This window comes from Geotrypetes seraphini, chromosome 3 (assembly GCF_902459505.1).
Source record: "Geotrypetes seraphini chromosome 3, aGeoSer1.1, whole genome shotgun sequence".
Taxonomy (NCBI): Eukaryota; Metazoa; Chordata; class Amphibia; order Gymnophiona; family Dermophiidae; genus Geotrypetes; species Geotrypetes seraphini.
Genome location: NC_047086.1, coordinates 344,785,580 through 344,809,074, shown reverse-complemented (window position 1 = coordinate 344,809,074; position 23,495 = coordinate 344,785,580). Strand labels below are relative to the sequence as shown.

Below are 23,495 nucleotides of genomic sequence, written 5' to 3'. Positions count from 1 at the left end.
ATTAATGCATCTCAATGGCCACGTATTTGGTCTTGGAGAATTAAAGGTACGATGTCGGCATCTATTAGGCAAACATGGTTCTTTTTGTTGCATAGAGCATTCTGGACCCCTACTAGATTACAAAAATTAGATTGCTCTAAGTCTAATAGATGATGGCATTGTAAAATTGAAATTGGAACTTTAGATCATTTTTTATTTTATTGTCCATGTATTCAGGCATTTTGGATATCAATTTGGGATCAAGTTAATATATTGATGGAAAATCATGTAGCATTATCCTACGACACAGTGGTTTTTGGAATGTGTATGAGGGCCAAAAGTCAGATATCTGCAGCAAACAACAAATTATTGATGATTCTTACTGGAGTGGGAATTCAACAAATAACGACTAATTGGAAAGACTGTTCTAGACTGAATTGTAGTTTTTGGTGGAACTCAGTTTGTCATTTGTATAAGATGGAAAGATTTCTTGCAGTACAGAGGGGATATTTTAAAAGGTTTAAGGAGGTGTGGAGGCCATTAATTGAATATTATAATGATTAAGGTTTATTCTTTTTCCTTAGGGGATAATTTGTAAAAATGGGGGGGGGGGAGGGAGTCTAAGTATGTATATGTTTGGATAAAATATATTGTTGATATGGCAGGGGATGGGAGGTGGGTGGAGGGAATTAAAACATGTATAATAATATTGTTTAAGAATGTCAAGTGAGTGATGTGAATTACTTGTAATAATATTGTACACTTGTTGAAAGAAATAAAAAGGAATAAAGATGTAAATTGTTTTAGTACATTCTGTGTTAAACGGTATATTAATAAACTGAATCAAGCAAAATAAGTTAGTGCTATTCAGTAAGGGGCTCATAATCGAAAGAGAAAAATGTCCAAAAACCGGCCTAAGTCGGCACTTGGATGAACATTGTCAAAATACGTCCAAGTGCCGATAATAAAAACGAGTTTTGGACATATTTCTAAACAACTTAGGCCTTCATAGTGCCGCTGAACGACTATAGTTAAATGGGGCGTTTCAGGAGGAGTGTCGAGGGAGGATTTGGGCAGGACATGGGCAGGCTTAGACTTAGTCGTACTGCATGTATAACCAAAAGTTATACAGCACATGATCGACGGAACTTGGACGTTGTGACTTAGATTATTTAAAACATGATCTAAGTCACAAAAACCCACCTAAAGTGACCAGATAAGCACTGCAAACACATAATACAGACCCCCACACACTACCCCAGTGATCACCGACACCCTCCCACCCCCCAAAAAAATATTAATCACAACCTGAATTATGCCTCCAGAGCATCATCACCTGGCAGCCTGGCATAGGAAATCCTAGTCGTGCTGCACAGAGGCGTCTTAAACTATCTTGGGGGTGGGTTAGGGACCCATGGAAAGGAGGACCCATGCCCATAAGCCCCTGTAATCACTGCATTGATATTGAAACATATGCACTCCCCTATATACCCCAAAACCCTTTTATACTGGCATGTAAGTGGCTCCTGCAGCCATAAGGGCTATTGGGGTGGTCTAGGGGATTCTGGAGGTGTTTTGGGGGGCTCACCGTCACCTATAAGGGAGCTGTAGTGAGGAGAAGACATGGCACCCTTTTTGTGAAGTTCACAGCAGTACCCTGTAAGGTACCCCACTATTTAGGTGGCATGTCTGGGTGTTCAGTCCATCACTTTGCAGACCCCTCCCACGTCCAACAAGGCTTGTTCTAGGCGTTTTGGACTTGGACGGAAAGTTGGACAGAAATGTGGTATAAAGATGGACGATTTAGTGGCTTGGATGATCAGATCGGGGTGGTAGATAAGTGGGTCTAGGGGGATTCTGGAGGTGGTTTGGGGGGCTCACCGTCACCTATAAGGGAGCTGTAGTGAGGAGAAGACATGGCACCCTTTTTGTGAAGTTCACAGCAGTGCCCTGTAAGGTACCCTACTATTTAGGTGCCATGTGTGGGTGTTCAGTCCATCACTTTGCAGACCCCTCCCATGTCCAACAGGGCTTGTTCTAGGCGTTTTTGACTTGGATGAAAAGTTGGACGAAAATGTGGTATAAAGATGGACGATTTAGCGACTTGGACGATCAGATCAACAGGACGTATACTTAGACGATTTTCGAAACAAAAAAAAATGTGGACGTATTTATCGAAAATGTGTCCTAAGCTATTTTTTACTTTGGATGACTTGCGACTTAGACGAAAACAGACTTAGATGTTCCTTTCGATTATGCCCCTCTAAATATGCATGTAAGTGGCATTGCACATAAATGCAAGGTGGCATTTACATAGGCGAAGCATTAGAGGGACAGGGCATGGGCGGTGTCACATTCACTGTTATTTTATTGAAGCATATGACGTTGTATAAGTTGCTTTATATGTCCTTTATTATTATTTATTTAAAAATTTTATATACCGCTTACAAATCTAAGCAGTTTACAGTCAACATACAAAATTATTTAAAACAATACATCTTATATCTTACAATTTTTTTATATTTTGGATTTTAATTTTTTTCTATGTTAAGGAGTAATATGTATACATTTATGTTGGTTTTAGGCTGATATTAATATTCTTGTCTTGTAATCTGTTTACAAGGTCCAGTAGAAGAGAGCAAAGTGAGCCTAGTCTTCAAATCCCACTTTATTAGCAACCGAGCTCAATTTCAGTCTTATTTTGCTGGCTTTCTTTTTTTTTTTAATTCTCCTTTTACTTAGCATGGCAGGACTCCTGATGCAGGCTATGTAGCCGAAACACGGTCCGTGTGGAGTCCATGATCTATTACATGATCTGTTAGATGTTTGTATGATTGACAAGATTTTATGTTCGGTTGCTAATAAAGTGGGTTTTGAAGACCTGGCACGCTCTGCTCTCTTCTATTGGACCTTGTGTTTAGTTGTGCAGAGGTGATCATCTCCTTTTTGGTTGCTTGTAATCTGTATATTCACTTTTGTAATCAGCTCTGGGTATTTTGCTAGTAAAGGATCTAATAATTGTAAGTAATTAAAAAAAAAAAACCCAGCTTGCTCAAGGTCACAAGGATTGTTGATGGGATAAGTGGAATTTTAATTCTGGATTCTAGCACAGTAATTTAACCTCAGCTATTTTTACTTCCCACAATTGCTGACTCCACTGAAAAACATCTACTGAGAAAATCTTTCATGAGAACACCAGCAAGATCCTGGGTATTATTTCTCTTTCTTTTCTAGCTGGAGTTCTTCTCGGCCTTCAAGCAGGCTTCCCGTCGTGAGGATGACATTGCCATAGTAACCTGTGGGATGAGGGTAAAGTTTAAGGATGGCAGTCACCAGGTGGAAGACATGCACCTGAGTTATGGAGGGATGGCTCCTACAACCGTCCTGGCTAAAAGAACATGCAAGGAGCTCATTGGGAGGTAAGAGAATCCATCAGTTGTGGAGCCTGATCTCAGACCACAGTTAATGCCACAGAGGTCAATAGTCAGCCTTGGGAGATCTGGGTAAAGGTATCTTGATTTACATGGACAAAGTCATGGTTAAAATTAACCAGATGTCCCTTACATTTCCCAAATTTGGTGCAATTTGTCTAATCAGAATTCGTCTAGGGCAGTGGTTCCCAACCCTGTCCTGGAGGACCACCAGCCAGTTAGGTTTTCAGGATAGACCTAATGAAAATGCATGGAATAGATTTGCATGCCTGTCACATCCATTATATGCAGATCTCTCTCATGCATATTCATTATGGTTATCCCCAAAACCCGACTGGCTGGTGGTCCTCTAGGCCAGGGTTGGGAAACACTGGTGTAGGGGACAATTGGTCTAATGGAAACTAGTCCAATGCTAAATTTCATCTAACAGACAATCGGTCCAAGATGTCAATTCATGTACTCCCCTTTTACAAAGCATATGCTCCAACGTCTATTAAATCCCTATGGACATCGGAGCGATTATCGCAGCAGCAGCAGCCGCTTACCCCAACATTGTAAAAGGATCCCTTAATTACATAGTAACATAGTAGATGACGGCAGATAAAGACCCGAATGGTCCATCCAGTCTGCCCAACCTGATTCAATTTAAATTTTTTTTTTTTTTCCTTCTTAGCTATTTCTGGGCGAGAATCCAAAGCTCTACCCGGTACTGTGCCTGAGTTCCAACTGCCAAAATCTCCGTCAAGACCCACTCCAGCCCATCTACACCCTCCCAGCCATTGAAGCCCTCCCCAGCCCATCCTCCACCAAACGGCCATACACAGACACAGACCGTGCAAGTCTGCCCAGTTACTGGCCTAGTTCAATATTTAATATTATTTTCTGATTCTAAATCCTCTGTGTTCATCCCACGCTTCTTTGAACTCAGTCACAGTTTTACTCTCCACCACCTCTCTCGGGAGCGCATTCCAGGCATCCACCACCCTCTCCGTAAAGTAGAATTTCCTAACATTGCCCCTGAATCTACCACCCCTCAACCTCAAATTATGTCCTCTGGTTTTACCATTTTCCTTTCTCTGGAAAAGATTTTGTTCTACGTTAATACCCTTTAAGTATTTGAACGTCTGAATCATATCTCCCCTGTCTCTCCTTTCCTCTAGGGTATACATATTCAGGTCTTCCAGTCTCTCCTCATACGTCTTCTGGCGCAAGCCTCCTATCATTTTCGTCGCCCTCCTCTGGACCGCCTCAAGTCTTCTTACGTCTTTCGCCAGATACGGTCTCCAAAACTGAACACAATACTCCAAGTGGGGCCTCACCAATGACCTGTACAGGGGCATCAACACCTTCTTCCTTCTACTGACTACGCCTCTCTTTATACAGCCCAGAATCCTTCTGGCAGCAGCCACTGCCTTATCACACTGTTTTTTCGCCTTTAGATCTTCGGACACTATCACCCCAAGGTCCCTCTCTCCGTCCGTGCATATCAGCTTCTCTCCTCCCAGCATATACGGTTCCTTCCTATTATTAATCCCCAAATGCATTACTCTGCATTTCTTTGCATTGAATTTTAGTTGCCAGGCATTAGACCATTCCTCTAACTTTTGCAGATCCTTTTTCATATTTTCCACTCCCTCTTCGGTGTCTACTCTGTTACAAATCTTGGTATCATCTGCAAAAAGGCACACTTTTCCTTCTAGCCCTTCAGCAATGTCACTTACATACATATTGAACAGGATTGGCCCCAGCACCGAACCCTGAGGGACTCCACTAGTCACCTTTCCTTCCTTCGAGCGACTTCCATTAACCACCACCCTCTGGCGTCTGTCCGATAGCCAGTTTCTGACCCAGTTCACCACTTTGGGTCCTAACTTCAGCCCTTCAAGTTTGTTCAACAGCCTCCTATGAGGAACTGTATCAAAGGCTTTGCTGAAATCCAAGTAAATTACATCTAGCATATGTCCTTGATCCAGCTCTCTGGTCACCCAATCAAAAAATTCAATCAGGTTCGTTTGGCACGATTTACCTTTTGTAAAGCCATGTTGCCTCGGATCCTGTAACCCATTAGATTCAAGGAAATACACTATCCTTTCTTTCAGCAACACTTCCATTATTTTTCCAACAACTGAAGTGAGGCTCACCGGCCTGTAGTTTCCTGCTTCATCCCTGTGACCACTTTTATGAATAGGGACCACATCCGCTCTCCTCCAATCCCCAGGAATCACTCCCGTCTCCAGAGATTTGTTGAACAAGTCTTTAATAGGACTCGCCAGAACCTCTCTGAGTTCCCTTAGTATCCTGGGATGGATCCCGTCTGGTCCCATCGCTTTGTCCACCTTCAGTTTTTCAAGTTGCTCATAAACACCCTCCTCCGTGAACGGCGCAGAATCTACTCCATTTTCTCGTGTAACTTTGCCGGACAATCTCGGTCCTTCTCCAGGATTTTCTTCTGTGAACACAGAACAGAAGTATTTGTTTAGCACATTTGCTTTCTCCTCATCACTCTCCACATATTTGTTCCCAGCATCTTTTAGCCTAGCAATTCCATTTTTTATCTTCCTCCTTTCACTAATATATCTGAAAAAATTTTTATCTCCCTTTTTTACATTTTTAGCCATTTGTTCTTCCGCCTGTGCCTTCGCTAAACGTATCTCTCTCTTGGCTTCTTTCAGTTTCACCCTGTAGTCCTTTCTGCTCTCCTCTTCTTGGGTTTTTTTATATTTCATGAACGCCAACTCTTTCGCCTTTATTTTCTCAGCCACTAGGTTGGAGAACCATATCGGCTTCCTTTTTCTCTTGTTTTTATTGATTTTCTTCACATAAAGGTCCGTAGCCATTTTTATCGCTCCTTTCAGCTTAGACCACTGTCTTTCCACTTCTCTTATGTCCTCCCATCCTAACAGCTCTTTCTTCAGGTACTTTCCCATTGCATTAAAGTCCGTACGTTTGAAATCTAGGACTTTAAGTATCGTGCGGCCGCTCTCCACTTTAGCCGTTATATCAAACCAAACCGTTTGATGATCGCTACTACCCAGGTGAGCACCCACTCGAACATTAGATATACTCTCTCCATTTGTGAGGACCAGATCCAATATCGCTTTTTCCCTTGTGGGTTCCGTCACCATTTGTCTGAGCAGAGCCTCTTGAAAGGCATCCACAATCTCCCTACTTCTTTCCGATTCCGCAGTCGGAACATTCCAGTCCGCATCCGGCAGGTTGAAATCTCCCAACAGCAGAACCTCCTCTTTCCTTCCAAACTTTTGGATATCCACAATCAGATCCTTATCAATTTGCTGCGATTGAGTCGGAGGTCTGTAGACTACACCCACGTAGATAGAAGTTCCATCTTCTCTTTTCAGAGCAATCCATATCGCTTCTTCCTTTCCCCAGGTCCCTTGCATTTCGGTCGCTTGGATATTGATCTTTACATAGAGAGCTACTCCTCCACCTTTATGACCATCTCTGTCCTTCCTAAAAAGATTATATCCCGGTATGTTTGCATCCCATCCATGTGATTCACTGAACCATGTCTCTGTGATAGCAACAATATCTAGATCTGCCTCTAATATTAGGGCTTGCAGATCATGAACTTTGTTGCTTAGACTGCGAGCATTTGTGGTCATCGCTTTCCAGCTATTTTTCAGCGATAATCTTATCTAAAGGACAAGAGTCCTAATATTAGAGATAGCTTAAATGTGCTATGAAGCCTTGTGCCTTGTGCCAAAATCCGGAATATTAATCAAAAATTAAATCTTGTGTCTGACTGGATTTGTCAGAATCTTCTCTCTCTTAATATATCAAAAACCAAATATATGCTCTTTTTTCTCATGAACAATATAAAACTCTTGTCTCCCCAATATGCATTTCTTCAATCCCAATCAAATTTGTACCGAATATCAAAATTCTAGGAGTGATCCTGGACAACTCGCTAGCTTTCAAATCTCAGATCAGCTCTGTGGTACAAAAATGTTTCTTCAAACTAAAAATGATTGGATCTCTCAAATCACTACTTAGCCCAAATTCAATTAATATTCTTATCCTTTCTTTAGTAATTTCAATTTTAGATTATTGTAATTCTCTTTATCAGAGCATCACTCAAAAAGAGATCAGGAGACTACAGGTCATCCAGAACACTGCTATAAAAATCATTTTTAAAAAAACTAGACCATGTAACACCACTCCTCAGAAAAGCTCACTGGCTACCCATTTCACATAGGATTACTTTCAAAATACAACTTCTTACTTTTAAAGTTCAATCTAATCACATTCCAACTTTTATAGATAGGCTGTTAATCCCATATGATCCATATATGTTCTTCCCATATGATCCCATACGTTCTTCCCAACAAAACCTTTTAGTGGTCCCTTCAGTACGCCAACTGTTTTATGATACAACGCGGAAAACAATCTTCTCTGTGACCGTTCCCACACTGTGGAATACATTACCTCTGACCTTGAGACAAGAAAAGAATCTCAATAATTTTAAATCTAATCTTAAAACATTTCTTTTCAGAGATGCTTTTGAGATTTATACTTAATTTTTTAATTCAAAATCTCAGACATCAGGCCTTACATTAATGATTCTTTTGTTTTTTATCTTCCCTTTCTTTTCTTTTATGCAATGTATCCTCCCCATTTACCCATCTGTATCATGTTGTGTTTGTATGGTAATTGTGAATTTGTTCCCTTTATTTTATTTTTTAAAAATCTTTTTAAAACTTTGTATTAATTGGAAACCGCTTTGACTATAAAAGCGGTATAGTAAGATTTAAATAAACTTGAAACTTGACATTAGTGGTTCTTCAATATTTATGTGACTGATAATAGCAAAAGATGTGCGTGCAAATCAAATGACAGAGTAAGTTGTGATCAAGGCATAAAAGGTGTGAGCAAAAGCAAATTTTGACTGTTATAATGGGTCATTTTCTGCAGATTATTGTAAAGCAAAGAAATGGATTTTGCAATTGAGTAGGTTGGTTGCCAGAGGTCTATATAAGTGCAATAGTGGTCCTTCTAGGAATCAGACAAACTTGCTGTTCTGAGACCTAAACCTAACTACATTGAGTGACCTTTTTTTTTTTTAACTTAGTGAGGAGAAACAACAAAAGCCCAAAGTTTCCACAATCAGAGTTCAAGGTAATTACATCCACTTGAGAGTGAAATGACCCAGTTGTTTGTGACGGGGTCATCTGGATGTATATACCAATAACATTACACACGCAGTTGTTGCTTTTCCCATTCGTGACGCCTTCACGTCCAAGGAGAATTGTACTTTCTTGTATGTCTCTCTTTTGGGTTTTTTGTTCTCTCCTTTTTATAAACTAAGCTGAGTAATGATATAGGGCTCCTTTTACGAAGGTGCGCTAGCTTTTTTAGCACACGTACCAGATTAGCGCGCGCTAGCCAAAAAAAACTACCGCCTGCTCAAGAGGAGGCGGTAGCGGCTAGTGCGCGTGGCATTTTAGAGCACGCTATTCCGCGCGTTAAGGCCCTAACGCACTTTCATAAAAGGAGCCCATAGTGTTGCAGCAACGAAGACTAAAGACTTGCCTATTGATCTTGTTGCATAAAAGCTTTGAACCTGTGGCATAATCCACCATTTCTTTGTGTGTGCTCCCATGCATTCAGCTTATTTGTATGTGTGTAGTTTGTGCAATCAGAACAGTATGTTTCTAGCCATCATTTTGGGTTTTTTTTTTTTTTATGCAGAGAGTGGAATGAACAGTTGCTTCAGAAAGCCTGCCTCCTGTTGGCTGAAGAAATGTCATTGTGCCCTGAGGCCCCTGGTGGTATGGTGGAGTTTAGACACACCCTCACACTCAGTTTCTTCTTCAAGTTTTACCTGACTGTGTTGCAGAAATTGTCCTTGGATCTCAAAGTAAGTGGTGCGTGGTTGGCAGCAGATCCTCTGGGGCTTCAAGAACTTTTATTATACTGTATAAATATATTTTAAATTATTTTTAAATTTTCTTAATAACAATACGTACAATACAATAATAATAATTACTATACACACATTATTACAACTTAGTCGTACAGTATGTATAACTGAAAGTTTAACAACAGAGCCTAGACGGAACTTGGATGTTGTGACTTAGACCATGTAAAACATGGTCTAAGTCACAAACACCCACCTAAACTCACCAGATAAGCACTGAAAACACATAACACAGACCGCCACACACTACCCCAGTGATCACCAACCCCCCCACCCCCATAAAAATTTTATTCACAACTTTAAATTTCAGCCTCCAGACCATCATCACCTGGCTGCCTGGCATAGGAAAGCCTAGTCGTCCAGACCAGAGGCAGCTGAAGTCGTCTTGGGGGTGGGTTAGGGACCCATAAAGAGGAGGACCCATGCCCATAAGCCCCTGTAATCACTGCATTGATACTTAAACATGTGCACTACCCTATACACCCCAAAACCCTTTTGTACTGGCATATAAGTGGCTCCTGCAGCCATAAGGGCTATTGGGGTGGTCTAGGGGATTCTGGAGGTGTTTTTGGGGGGCTCACCGTCACCTATAAGGGAGCTGTAGTGAGGAGAAGACATGGCACCCTTTTTGTGAAGTTCACAGCAGTGCCCTGTAAGGTACCCCACTATTTAGGTGGCATGTCTGGGTGTTCAGTCCATCACTTTGCAGACCCTTCCCACGTCCAACAAGGCTTGTTCTAGGCGTTTTGGACTTGGACGGAAAGTTGGACAGAAATGTGGTATAAAGATGGACGATTTAGTGGCTTGGACGTATATTTCGAAAATGTGTCTTAGGCTCTTTTTAACTTTGGACGACTTGCGAGATGGACGTAAAAGGACTTAGACATCCCTTTCGATTATGCCACTCCACGTGTTTTACATTGACTAGCATTCAGGTATTCTAAGGGCTCCTTTTACAAAGCCATGCTAGGGCCTTAACGTGCGATAAATTACCGCGTGCGCTAGCCCACCACCGCCTCCTTTTGAGCAGGCGGTAGATTTTCAGCTAGCGCGCACTAATCCATTGCGTGTGCTAAAACCGCTAGCGCGGCTTCATAAAAGGTGCCCTAAGTATTCTCCCTATCTATCCTCGTGGGCTCACAATCTAACTATGGTACTTGGGGCAAGTGACGTGGCCAGGGTCACAAGGCGTAGCACTGGGATCAAACCCATAACTTCAAGGTGCTGAGGCAGCAGCTCTAACTATACTAAGCCACTGCTATGAACTTCATCAGTAGAATTGTTCACTGGTATTCTTTTTTATTTTTTTTTTTTAATTTATAATTTTGAATACATTACAATATCCAATAATTCAAAAGAAAAAGGAAATCACATTAAAACTATACATAATCAAATCATACATACAAAGCTCCTTTCAAGCCCACATTAATGGGGAGTATATCTTACAATTTCTAATAAAATAAAGTTCAAGAAATACAAAGGATAATAATTCTTGGTTCATATTTAATGGACCCTGAATCATTCCTTAAACTGGGATACTATTTATATTAATTCTCCTCATGTTTCTCAGCAAGGTGAAACAAATCTCATTTCTATTTCTTTTCTCTTGCAATTAAAAATTGTTGTAGTTGTATAGGATCCCAAAAACAATATTCAATATCTTGTAGCTTAATCAGACATTTACTGGGAATGTTCACTGGTATTCTAACAAAAATATGGTCCTAGAACATCCTACACTGGAGCAGGGAGGGAGGATTTGATAGAAGATTAGACAAGTATCCATCTGAAATGGTTTGGATATGGTAGATCGTACCTGGAGGTTGGAGAAGGGAGCAGGTAGCCCAGTTTTCCATGGGATTGATATTTAGGTAGAAGAAACTCCTTCCCGGATAAGAGCCGCTCATCATGTCATACCCAGGTTTTTAATAGCCCTTATCCAGATAATGCTGTAGAATATCAGGGCAGACTGCCATGGCTCTATCTGATTGCCAGGGTGCTCCAGGGGTGGATCCTGGGTAGACCTTGAAGTTATCCAGGCACTGCCGACATCTAATGTTGGTGCGTGTAGAAGTGCTCAAAAGCTAGAGCGATAACTTTTTGTATTGCTGGTGTCAAAATGTGAAATGCCCTGATGGGCCAATTGCGACTGCGTGTAAATTGGTTTCAATTTAAGAAGCAGTTGAAAACTCAGCTGTTTGTTACTCCATTTTTCTGATTTGTTAGTCGGATTTTGAAAAGAGAATCTTTTTAACCCATGTTTGCTATTGTACTCTTGTACTCCTGCCGGCGATGTACAGGGAGACGGGCGGCTGCGGCCACTAAACTTATCTGTGCAGGGAGATCCCTTGCCACGATAAACTCAGCGGCCATGTCTGCTTATAATATAGGCCAGCATTTTGATGGCCTACTTTGTACGCATCTACTGTGGGCCTAGGGGGGTGCATACAGCCGCCTAAGGCTACTTCCGGGCTAAGCCATGCCCACGCCTAGCCTTAGGTTGGCTTGTGCGCCTCCCTAGGCTCCCAGAGGCACCTCCAATGTAGGCGGCCTGCATCGGGAAGTTTAAAAAAAACACACGTGCGTCCCAATTGGCTGGTTAGGCAGCAGTTGGCCGCCTACAATCGGGACGCCGTTTATTTGGCCCTAAATATCTAGATTTAATTTAGGTTTGTTATTCAGCCTAAACTAAACTTAAAAGTTATCTGCTGACTATTACCTACTAACTGGATAACTTGAGAGGTGCCATTTAGTCAAATTTTCAGCCTGACATTGACTGTGCAGGATTTGTAAATACACAGAAAAGCCAGTTGTGCTTTTATGGTGAATGCACAACTGTCTTTGAAAATTGGGCCAACTGTGCTTCACTTTATATTCTCCGTGCCATGAATATTTACTAAACAGAGTTAAAGGTACCTATAGAATGCACCGTTTGTGGCACATACCTTAAAGAAGACATAAACTGACAGTATTACCTAAGTTGTACATGAGTGGAGACAGGGGACACAGATTTGGACGCAAGCTAGTTAACTTGTCAATGTATTTTTTTTAAATAGTGTTCTCATTATAATATTATTTTACAATAAAATATGCATAGGAACATGTGAATTTAAGCAAGAAGAAGTACAAGCTCTGATTTGAGTCAAGGACAGTGCTAGTTTGCACTTTAAACAGAAAATGTTGGAAAACTCTGTTAGGAGATGTAATCTCCGGAATATTAATTTTCTGAAAGTCCAACCTATAACTGCCCTAGCTATATCATTCCTCTACCCGAACTGCCACAACCCGCGGCAGGAGAGATTGGGCATCTCTCCTGCCACGGATCGCGGCAGTTTGGGTAGAGGGGTGATCGCATCACAGCAGGGGAGATGAGCCATCTCTCCTGCCGTGATGGTTGCGGTGGGGGGTGGGTAGGTTGCCGGGCCACTGAGCTGATCGCACCAGCCGCCATCAGCTCAGCGGCCCCTTTTTTGGCACTTATACCTGTTTTGACTTGGTCTAAGTCAAAACTTATAAGTGCCGACTAGGCAACCTGTCAAATGTTTTGGTTATACCTGCTGTACGCCTAGGTGTAGGTCGGTCCACCTCCCGCGCATCGCCCGCCCTTTCCCCTCCTCTAAAAACGTCTCTTTTCGCTCTATGCGTTTAGAGGCAGGGGAAAGGCCTAAGCTGGTTTTGGATACGTCTAAAACCAGCTTTGGTTATCGGTACTTGGACGATCAGGCTTTTTTTTTTTTATTATTATGAGCCCCTTAGTTTCTTGGTTGTCTTATTTCAGGTTTTTCTTTAGCTTCGTCTCAAAAATTGTGAACTAACTATACATTGTATAAGTTGATATCCTTTAAGCAATTTGGAATGTTAATTTAATTTCAGTTTACATTGTATGGTTTCTTTTATTGACTTGTAATTATTGTCAATTGTTAAAATTATAAATAAATAAAGTTTAAAATAGTGTTCTCATTATAATATTATTTTACAATAAAATATGCATAGGAACATGTGAATTTAAGCAAGAAGAAGAAAATAAATGATAGCTTTTGGTCTGGGAGAAAGCTGATAGAAGGAAAATGTGCAGAAAAGAGGTTTATTTAATTGTCCATTTCATTTAGAAATATCTTAGTGACCACATTCCCATGAATCATAGAAGTGCAACTGAGCTGTTCCATAAGGATTCGCCATCCAGCATCCAACTCTTTCAGGTAAGAAGGAAGGACAAAACCTGCATCCAAAAATATTAATAAAATACCCAGACATTTTAGCACCACAACAGTGACTAATGTTATACTATAATTTTCAACATGAGTAATTTACCATTCTTGATATTTTACCGTTTTTACCTTACCCCTTCCCTTTTCTGATGTTTTTTTCCTTTTTTGTTCTTTTTCTTCAAAAATGTAGTTCTTCCTCCTCTCCTCTTTTTTACTATCCTACCCTATGTTAAGTTAGTGGGTCTATGGTAAGTCATGTTTATTTTTTGATGTTAATTCCCCTTTTTTTATTGTCACGTATTATTTTAATGTACAACGTTTTAAATTTTATGTTTAGCATTTAATCAAATTTTAATAATCTATGAACTAATGTTATACTATAATTTTTACACATGCCATGTTTTATCTCTGCATCTCATCTTTAATGTATATTACCCCTCCTCCTCTAGCCCCTTTACCTCAATATTGAAGTATATTACCCCCTCTCCAGCAGCTGTAGCTTCCTGCTGAAATACACTATGTGCCTCTGCTGACCTCTACACTACAACCCCTCCTTGACCTTTGCACTTCAGTCCTGAGGTAAACATTTCCCCTCCCTGTCTTGCTATTCCCTGGTAGTAAGGGGGGGGGGGGGTGCGGTCCACCCCAGGCACCGTGGGGTGCCAGCACCCCTCCTCCTCTCTGTCCCCTCTGCCTCTTCCCACTGCTTCCTTCACCATGTGTGCGCCTCCTTCCCCCATACCTCTAGTTGTTCGCCGCTTTGAGCAACAGCTTCAAGGTGTTCCTTGCTGCCGCCTCAGTTCTGCTGACATCACTTCTGGGAGCTGCACAAAGGAAGTGGCGTCAGAGTGAGAGCCACCGGGTTGGCAAGGAGCATGTTGAATTTGTTACTCACGACAGTGAGCAACTATAGGTACAGGGGAAGGGAAGGAGGGCGTGCACACGGCAATGGGAGATCGGGGAAGTAGTGGGGGGGCAAAGAGATGAGAGAGAGGGGCACCTCCGCCTCAGGCGCCTCACACCCTCGCTATGCCACTGGTGCATGCATACCTTATTGCCCTTCTTTGGCCTCTATTCCTCAGTCCGGAGCTAGGGAGTTGGGTCTCCTGCTTCTTCCTTTCTCTTCTTTGAACCTGAGTTGAACAGCAGGCAAGGCATAGGTATGAGGCACATGGTGAAGGACTTAAAGGAGGTGTGAAACCTTCTCCCTGCGCATACCTTCTCCCTCCTATATACAGCTTATAAAGTAGCTGACTTCCAGTTTCCCATAGCCACAGGTGAAAAAAAACCCTGTGCTGTGCAATGAAAATGCCCAACTCTTCATGCTTACCCTGCTCCCTTTGTTGAGAAACCTTGCTCTGCACTGCTATGTGGAAGGCCTGGTCTTTGGTCTCCAGACCAGTTAGAGTTGGGGTGCAGCAGAGGTGATTTTCACAAGCCCCAGATTGACTGGTGTTGAGAGGGTTTAAGCAAGGCAACAGTTCTGGGTCCCCAGGCTACGGGGGATCCCAAGACTGCCCAAATCTGAAGAAGATACAGTTTGGGGTCTCTTCACAAATTGCTGCCCTGGGCCCACAGCGTTCTTACTTTTTATTACAGAAACATCTGAACACTGTTTTGGTTTTTATGTTTTACTTTGCAAAATTGCTACCTCATCATTTTAACAATTGTTGCTTCTGGTCATTTGTGCAGTTGATTGTAATTCCCAGACTTTTGCTGGTTAATCGTTTGTAAACCACTTTGAACACTTTTGGGCATGTAACTTCTTGGGATGTCTTGTGGAAAGGATATATTTTCTCCTATACACTTTCATCTTGTTTTGTTACAGGAAGTTCCTGTGGGACAGTCTCCAGAGGACACGGTGGGACGGCCATTGATGCATGTGTCTGCTGCAAAGCAAGTGTGTGGCGAGGCTGTTTACTGTGATGATATGCCGTACTTTGAGAATGAACTCTGCCTGGCACTGGTGACAAGCGCCAAGGCCCATGCCAAACTAGTGTAAGTGTGGTTACATGACTAAACATCCTCACTACCACAGAAACCCCTTTACAGAATAAGGTCAGATAGTGAGTATTTATGTTGCTCTCCCCATGCAGTCAGCCTAAGTGTTTTTTCAGCATCACCCAGAAAGCAGGAATGCTTTTACTCTGAATCAAGGAAGAATAGCTAAACTCATTACAGCAACAGCCTCTCTCTGTTTATTGAGTGACATGGAAACCAGCCTCTGCTCCTTGCACAGACCTTCTGAGACATTTAGATAGCTAGAGATAAATCCTTGATATCATGTGGGTAGATGAACCAGATCCTCAATAAATGAAAAATGAATCCACTCCAAGAAGCATGCTTGCATGCATCAAGAACACACAAGAGCAGCATGGAAAAAACTAAACCAACAATACAAACTAAAAGAAAAAAGAAAGACAAACCAAATAGGCATAGAAGCCCAAGCCATAAAAAAACTATTCCAATTACTAAAAACTCACAGACACCAAACCCTACCTAGCCAAAAACGACAACCCTCCCCCTTCAGCCACCCTTTTAGCTGAATACTTTAAAAACAAAATTACAACTGCCAGGACAAACTTCACAGGAACCCCAACCCACCTAGAAGAGATCATAATGCCCCCCCCAGAAAAAGAATCAGCTGCAGCAGATAGAACCTGGTCCCAGTTCTCCATAATACAATGGTCCGATCTTAATAAACTCTATAAAAAAATACAGCCACGCAGCTTGCGACCTCAACCAATGCCCTCCATACCTATTAAAAACCTCCAGCCTAAAATTCCACACTCTCCTCATGCAATGGATACAAACCATGCTCACAGATGGCCTTTTCCGACAAGACTTCTCCGAAATCAACGTCACCCCTATCTTAAAAGACCCAAAAGGAGCAACAGATCAACTATCCAACTACAGACCCATAGCCTCAATTCCACTATATGTCAAGCTAATGGAAGGCCTCGTAGCTAAACTCCTCACCAGCTACCTAGAAAACCACAATTTGCTCTACCCTACACAGTCTGGATTCAGAACCAACTTCAGCATTGAGACACTACTAAGATCCCTTCTGGACACAACTAGACAACACCTCAGCACAGGCAAAAAAATGCTGATTATTCAACTAGATCTCACTGCAGCTTTTGACCTGGTAGACCACGACATCCTGCTACAAATACTAGATACAATAGGAATCACAGGCAAAGTACACACATGGTTTCAAGGATTCCTACAATCCAGGACCTACAGAGTAAAGACAAACAAAGAAAAATCAGAACCATGGTCCAACCCTTGTGGTGTACCCCAAGGATCGCCATTATCCTCAACACTCTTCAATCTCTACATTGCATCCCTCGGCACCTGCCTAGACAAAATAGGCTTAGCCTCCTATAGCTATGCAGATGGCATCACCATTCTCCTTCCTTTTGATCAGCCAACGCCTACCATGACAGATACACTACACAGAACTCTAGAAACAGTGGCAACATGGATGAAAGATCACAAACTAAAACTGAACTCAGACAAAACAAAATTCATACTTCTCGAAAAAAATAAAACCCCAACCATAACAAACCTAGTAATAAACTCAATCCCATACCCCATTCAACCCACTTTAAAACTTCTGGGAATGACAATAGACAGATGCTGCACCATGCAACCACAAATCAACAAAACAATACAGAAATCATATGCGGTCATGCGAAACCTAAGGCAAGTTCACAAATTCTTCGACAGAAAACAATTCCAGCTCATGGTCCAGCCCCTAGTCCTAGGTCTCCTTGACTACTGCAACATCCTATATCTCCCCTGCCCCGCAACAATGATAAAACAACTACAAACAGCCCTGAGACTAATCCATTTACTAAGAAAACACGACCACATCACCAAGGCATACCATGACTCACACTGGCTCCCAATTCAAGCAAGAATACTATTTAAATTCTACTGTCTATTATTTAAATCCATAAATGGTGACAGCCCAGCCTACTTGAATAATCGCCTAATCCAAACTACCATAACCAGACACAGGAGAACCCAGACACCATTCACATACCTGCCAATCAGAGATATCAAACGGAAAAAACTGTACGATGGCCTTCTAGCCACACAGGCAGCAAAACTAGACCACCAACTCTCCAATCTACTAATCGTGACCCCAGACTACAAAACTTTCAGAAAATAAATAAAAACCCCGCTATTCAAGAAATCCATGAAGACTAACTAACACCGTATTTCAATCCTCTGAAGCAACCCGCTCTACTCTGTAACACCTCTGGACATGTAATGTAATTGGATAACAACAACAACAATTTATTATTTCTATAGTGTTACCAGGCACATGCAGTGCTGAACATTGTACATGTAAGAGACGGTCCCTTCTCAGAAGAGCTTACAATCTAATTATCACAGACACACAGGACAATTGGCAGATGGTAAAAGGCTGCTTTATGCAACTTGACTTTGAATGAGAGCAACACACAAATGCCAAGTAACAGGCATTTGGAGATGCAGATCTCCCATCAAAGCCATAGAAAACACATGTTGATTCTGAGTAACAATGCCAAATAAAGGGTTAATGAACCTTTGCGCTCACCTTGTACTGCCTGAATTTTGCTCCTACTTTTGTTTCCACTACCTCTACTGGGAGGTTGTTTCATGCATCCACCATTATTTCCATGGGGAAATATTCTCTTCTTTAGCCCTGCTGATGAATGTCTTCATATAGACAGCTGTTTTACAAGTCATAGGGCCTGAGTCTATAAAAGGTACCACTCAGTGAAATTGCCAATCAACCACTAGGCACCATTTATAGAATTCCACCCAGCGTTGCTGGGCATGCTTAGGTGTCACTAGGCGTCCTAGAGATAGACACCAGTCATAGGCCTTTTCTCTGCCTACTTTTCAGGTAGGCATTGTTATGACTGTCAGGATCTAAGGAGGTATTTTCAATTGTGATCTCTTTGGTGTCCCCAATAATTAATAAGATTGGGTTTCCTACCTGTGATCAATTTGTAGACTATTTTCCATCTAAGGCTCTGTCATTGGGGAGTGTTCTGCTATCACAGGTGGAAGGTATTAACAATGGTGGTATGGGTACATGGGTTGAACTTGCTCCGTCAAAAGTGTCAGATGTGGTTCAAGCAATTGAATCAGTGAATACATCTAATTGTTTGTTAAACCCATGCTCAATTAGTGTATTGAAGGCTATGAAAGTGGAGATTGTGCCATCTCTCCAGGTCATCATTTCACAATCGTTAACAACCAGTCAGGTCCCAGATATGTTGAAGCGAGCAGTTGTTCGCCCTCTTCTTAAAATTTCTTCTTGAGATGTCTCAAAAGTTGAACATTTTCGACCTATTACAAATTTGATGTTTATGTCCAAAGTGTTAGAAAAGGTGGTTCTACAACAGTTAAAAGACTGTGTGACTACTCATGGTTGTTTGGATGATTTCCAATTTGGATTTTGTAAAGCCAATAATATTGAATTGCTTCTCATCACTTTGTGATGAGATTAGGAAAGGTTTTGACAAAGGGAAACTTTATTTATTAGTGTTGCTTGACGTTGCTGCTGCATTTGATATGGTTAATCATATGGTACTTTGGGATCATTTGTGCACATTTGGATTAGCTGGAACAGTGCTGAAATGATCTCATTCTTTTTTAAACAAGAGAAGTTTTTGTGTTGCTGAAGGATGTATGTAAACGGGCTTTTATGATTTGACCGGTGGAGTTCCACAGGGTTCCTCGCTATCAGCAATGTTGTTTAATTTGTTTATGGCTCCAATTGGAAAGTCATTTATGAGTTTGGGAATTTAGTACCACTTATATGCAGACGATTTGCAATTTCTTTTCAAGGTCCCGCTTTAAGAAATTCTTAGATAGGACTCTGGCGTTTCAAGCAGGAGCAATGAATTCATGTTTGAATGCTCTTATTTCTCCAGCCCTTACTTATTATCAATTTCGGAAAGATCTTAAAACTTATTTATTTAAACAATACAAAATTCAATCGATTTCAAAATTATCATGTTAAGCGGATTTTTTATTATTTTTACGGAATAATGTTTATAGTTTTTTACTTATTTTAGTATAAATAGTATGTATTGTGTATATTTTACTTTGAATAAGTTAGGGTTGCATTTTGTTAGTTAGTATCATTGAATTGTGCTAGTTTCTTTTATAAGACACTGTTATTTGGATCTGTATTTTAATTACTTGTAATTTCTATTGTGTAAACCGCCAAGAACTGATGGCTTGGCAGTATATAAAAATAAACTATTATTATTATTATTACTGTCTTCTCTCTTAGATACTATTGTGGATTGGATGAGCTAGAACAAATTCCGATTGAATATCTCTAAAACTAAGGGGTCCTTTTATCAAGGTGCGGTAGGGGTTTAACGCACGTAATACCGCACGTTAAACCACCTGCCGTGCTAGCCGCTAACGCCTGCATTGAGCAGGCGTTAGCTTTTTAGCCGGCCGCGGGGGTTAGCGCATGATGAAATGTCTGGCGCATTACCCCCTCTAGCGCAGCTTGATAAAAGGAGCCCTAAAATTTTGTGGGTTTCCAGGAGCCCCTGTTGCTTTTGTGTATGATTGAATTTTGATTCCAATACAACAAGAGATCAAAAGTTATGGGGTACTACTGTTGGATTCATCTCTGTCTTTTCGAGGGCACATTACCTTGGTGGGACAAACAATCTTTTTTAAAGATTTGTTTAGTGCTAAGGTTGTGGAGGTTGCTTTCCCCTGAGAATTTTCGACAGGTCATGCAATGTTTTGTGTTGCCCCATTTGAGCTAATGTAATGCTTTATTCTGTGGGCTGCCCAAATGTGGTGGTGTGAGTAATTGGAGGTATCTCTCGCAGAGAACATGTAACTCTATTGTTGACCAAGTTACACTGGCTTCCAGTTTCCTGGAGGATTCAGTTCAAGATCCTGCTGCTGGTGTTTAAGGCTGTTCAGCAGTCATTGCCAAAGACAATTTCTGATTTAATAGTACTATATACTGTATACCTTCTTGTACATTGCGCTCTGAGTCGCAATGTTTGTTGGGAGTTCCCTCTCTGAGGTTCATTGCCAAATCTATAATTTGTGCAAGGGTTTTTAGTGTAGAAGGTCCACAAATGTGGAATGCAATATCTAGCAAATTTCATTGTTTTAATCTTTTCGTAAGTCATTAAAGGCTTACTTCTTTAGAGAGGCTTTAGGAAATATATGATGAAAAAATTCTGTGTTATGTGTTTTATAATTCTGGTTTTGTTTTAAATTTGTATATATAGTAGCTTATTTTAACAAATTTATTTCATTTGAAGATTAATGAGTCTTTAAATTGTTTGTTCATTAATTTACGTATGTGTATTTTGTAACCCGCATAGATTTTGTGATATGCGGGATAAAAGTGTTTCAATAAAATAGATAATAAAACCAGGACTAATTTACTGGCATCTAACTCAGATGTCTAACGATACCTAAATCAATCACACCTTTTCTCTGTCTACTTTTCAGGTAGGCATTTTTAGGTGTCAGAAAGCGCCTCCACTTAGGCATCACTAGGTACTGCACTGAATTACGCGCCTAATTTTTATAATTTTAAATTTTTTGCATTAATTATTCAAACTTCAATGATGCAGTCAATTACCACACCATTTAAGCTAATTGATTTAGGCTTCGTGCGGATTTTAGTTAGGCGTTGCTAGGGTGCCATTTATAGAACCAAGCCCATAGTAACTACAGGAGAGAACAGTGATCTCCCTCCAACAGCATTAATGCAGTATCTGTCTGTCACGGAATTTTTTCTATTTTCATAACACTTTATATATTGTTAAGTCAATTCATCTCAAAAGTGCCCCATTCCATGCTAAATTGTTTATGAACTCATTGCAACCACATGGCCCTGGTTTTCATTGCTCCTTGTTCCTTTTCTCCATAGCTCCATTGATACCTCAGAGGCCCAGCGTATGCCGGGCTTTGTATGTTTCATCTGTGCTGAAGACATTCCTGGGAAGAATGTGACGGGTCTTTTACATGATGAGACAGTGTTTGCTGAGGATGTGGTAAGACATTCTTTGTGTGTGTTTGCACAGGTAGAGGGTGAGGAGCTTGACAGTGGGACGTGAGCATATCCTCTGAGATGAGTTTGAATTTCATAGCTGTACTCAAGGTCCTTCCAGTTCCAACCACTGCTAGAATATTGATACAACGTGGGGGGAGGGATGACACATTTTGAAAATGGCTGGCTAAATACAAAGTCTGGAGACAACCAACTCTGCACAAATTCCAACAGAATCCAATGGAACAGAGCAGAGCAAGCCTGGTTTTCAAAACCCTCTTTAATAGCAACCAATTGTGGAAAAACATGCATAAAACAGTCTTGTCAATCATAAAAGCGTCTGGCAAATCATGGACTCGACACGGACCGTGTTTCGGCTAAACCACCTGCATCAGTAGCCTCTTAGGTCCAAATGAATCAAGCTACCAGGAAGCATGACACTTACTGTGAATGAAAAAAAAACCCCAAAACCCACATTAAATACAAAGTCTGCAAGTACCTTGTATCAGATTTTCAAAAGGAAGTTACATGCAAGCTTTCCCTTTAAAAATTGCGTTATTTGTGTTATTGTGGACAGAGGTTTTCTGGGAAATAGCTCAAATAGATTTAACAATCCAATATCCTGTACATGTTCTGCTTTCTGATCTCACCCTTCACACATCCCTAACTGCAAAACATGCCTACGTTCTGCTCCCTAATCATGCCCACTTTTAGGTAGACGCTTTGGACTAGGTGCCTATCATCTTTTGGTAGGTGCCTACCAAGTTAGGCCTAACATTCAATTAACTCCAATTAATGTGAATTTTAGGTGTTAATTCCTGGACAGGAAATTTAACTGGGTAGGAGCCATTTCTAATCGAATCTACAATTTATTTATCGTATTAATACCAGTAAAGTTCAAGGTGATTTAAAATAAAAGAATCCAATGCATTAATATGGGGAATTACAATAAATTCAAATGCTTATGAACAACATAAAATCAATGAAAGTTATCAAATAGAAAAGACCAAGTCCCTCAGTTCCATTATAATGTTAAAATCATCTAGTGGCCAGTTAAATGGCCTTGAATACTGACCTGGAAGCTATTTGCTTACATGGTGGAGAGATTTAGTTCACTTCTTTCTCATTAGTTCAAAGGTATTTTCTGTCTCTGGAGGGCTTACACCCTAAATGTTAAGAGAATAAGAACATAAGAATTGCCATACTAGGACAGACCGAAGGTCCATCAAGCCCAGTATCCTGTTTCCAAGAGTGGCCAACCCAGGTCCCAAGCACCTAGCTAGTTCCCAAGTAGCAAAACAGATCCTATGCTGCTTATCCTAGGAATAAGCAATGAATTTCCCCAAGCCATTTCAATAATGGCCTATCACTTCTCTTTTAGGAAATTATTCAAACCTTTTTTAAACCCTGCTAAACTAACCGATTTCACCACATTCTCTGGCAATGAATTCCAGAGTTTAAATACACGTGTGAAGAAATATTTTCTCCAGTTTGAAAATCTGTCCAGACCTCTCACAGAGTCCTTATAAAGAGGACATGTCCGGGGAAATCTGGACATCTAGTAACCCTAATCTGGGCCCCAGACTGCTATTGTTACAGGGTTCGACCCTCCTCCAGAATACCTGCAGAGTTCCTGCTGCCCAAGAAACCTCTCTCCCACACAGACCATGTTGGGTAGTGTTCCTGCATCATGCCAGAGGCCACACATTGCCTGAGAAAGACTTCTCCTGCAGGTCATATCAACTTTTCTGTGTAATAGTGGGAACTAGTCAGGAGGCCAGTTCTTAGCCTATTGGAGGAACGTGTTTTTGCTTCCCAAGTAATCAGTACAATAGTGGGTAATTGTATTCCTTATGCATCCTATGCACTAAAGTCTCATTCCTAATTTGCAC

General features: G+C 41.0%; 1 protein-coding gene across 1 annotated transcript in view; it reads left to right on the top strand.

The window, feature by feature from the left end:
• Positions 1–23,495, top strand: part of XDH (xanthine dehydrogenase) — a 143,750-nt gene that overhangs the window by 63,790 nt on the left and 56,465 nt on the right. Inside the window, exons 14-18 of the mRNA XM_033939065.1 lie at positions 3,214–3,398; positions 9,120–9,288; positions 13,455–13,544; positions 15,382–15,551; positions 21,484–21,607. Of these exons, the coding sequence (XP_033794956.1) occupies positions 3,214–3,398; positions 9,120–9,288; positions 13,455–13,544; positions 15,382–15,551; positions 21,484–21,607 (738 nt within the window). The remainder of the gene's footprint in view (positions 1–3,213; positions 3,399–9,119; positions 9,289–13,454; positions 13,545–15,381; positions 15,552–21,483; positions 21,608–23,495) is intronic.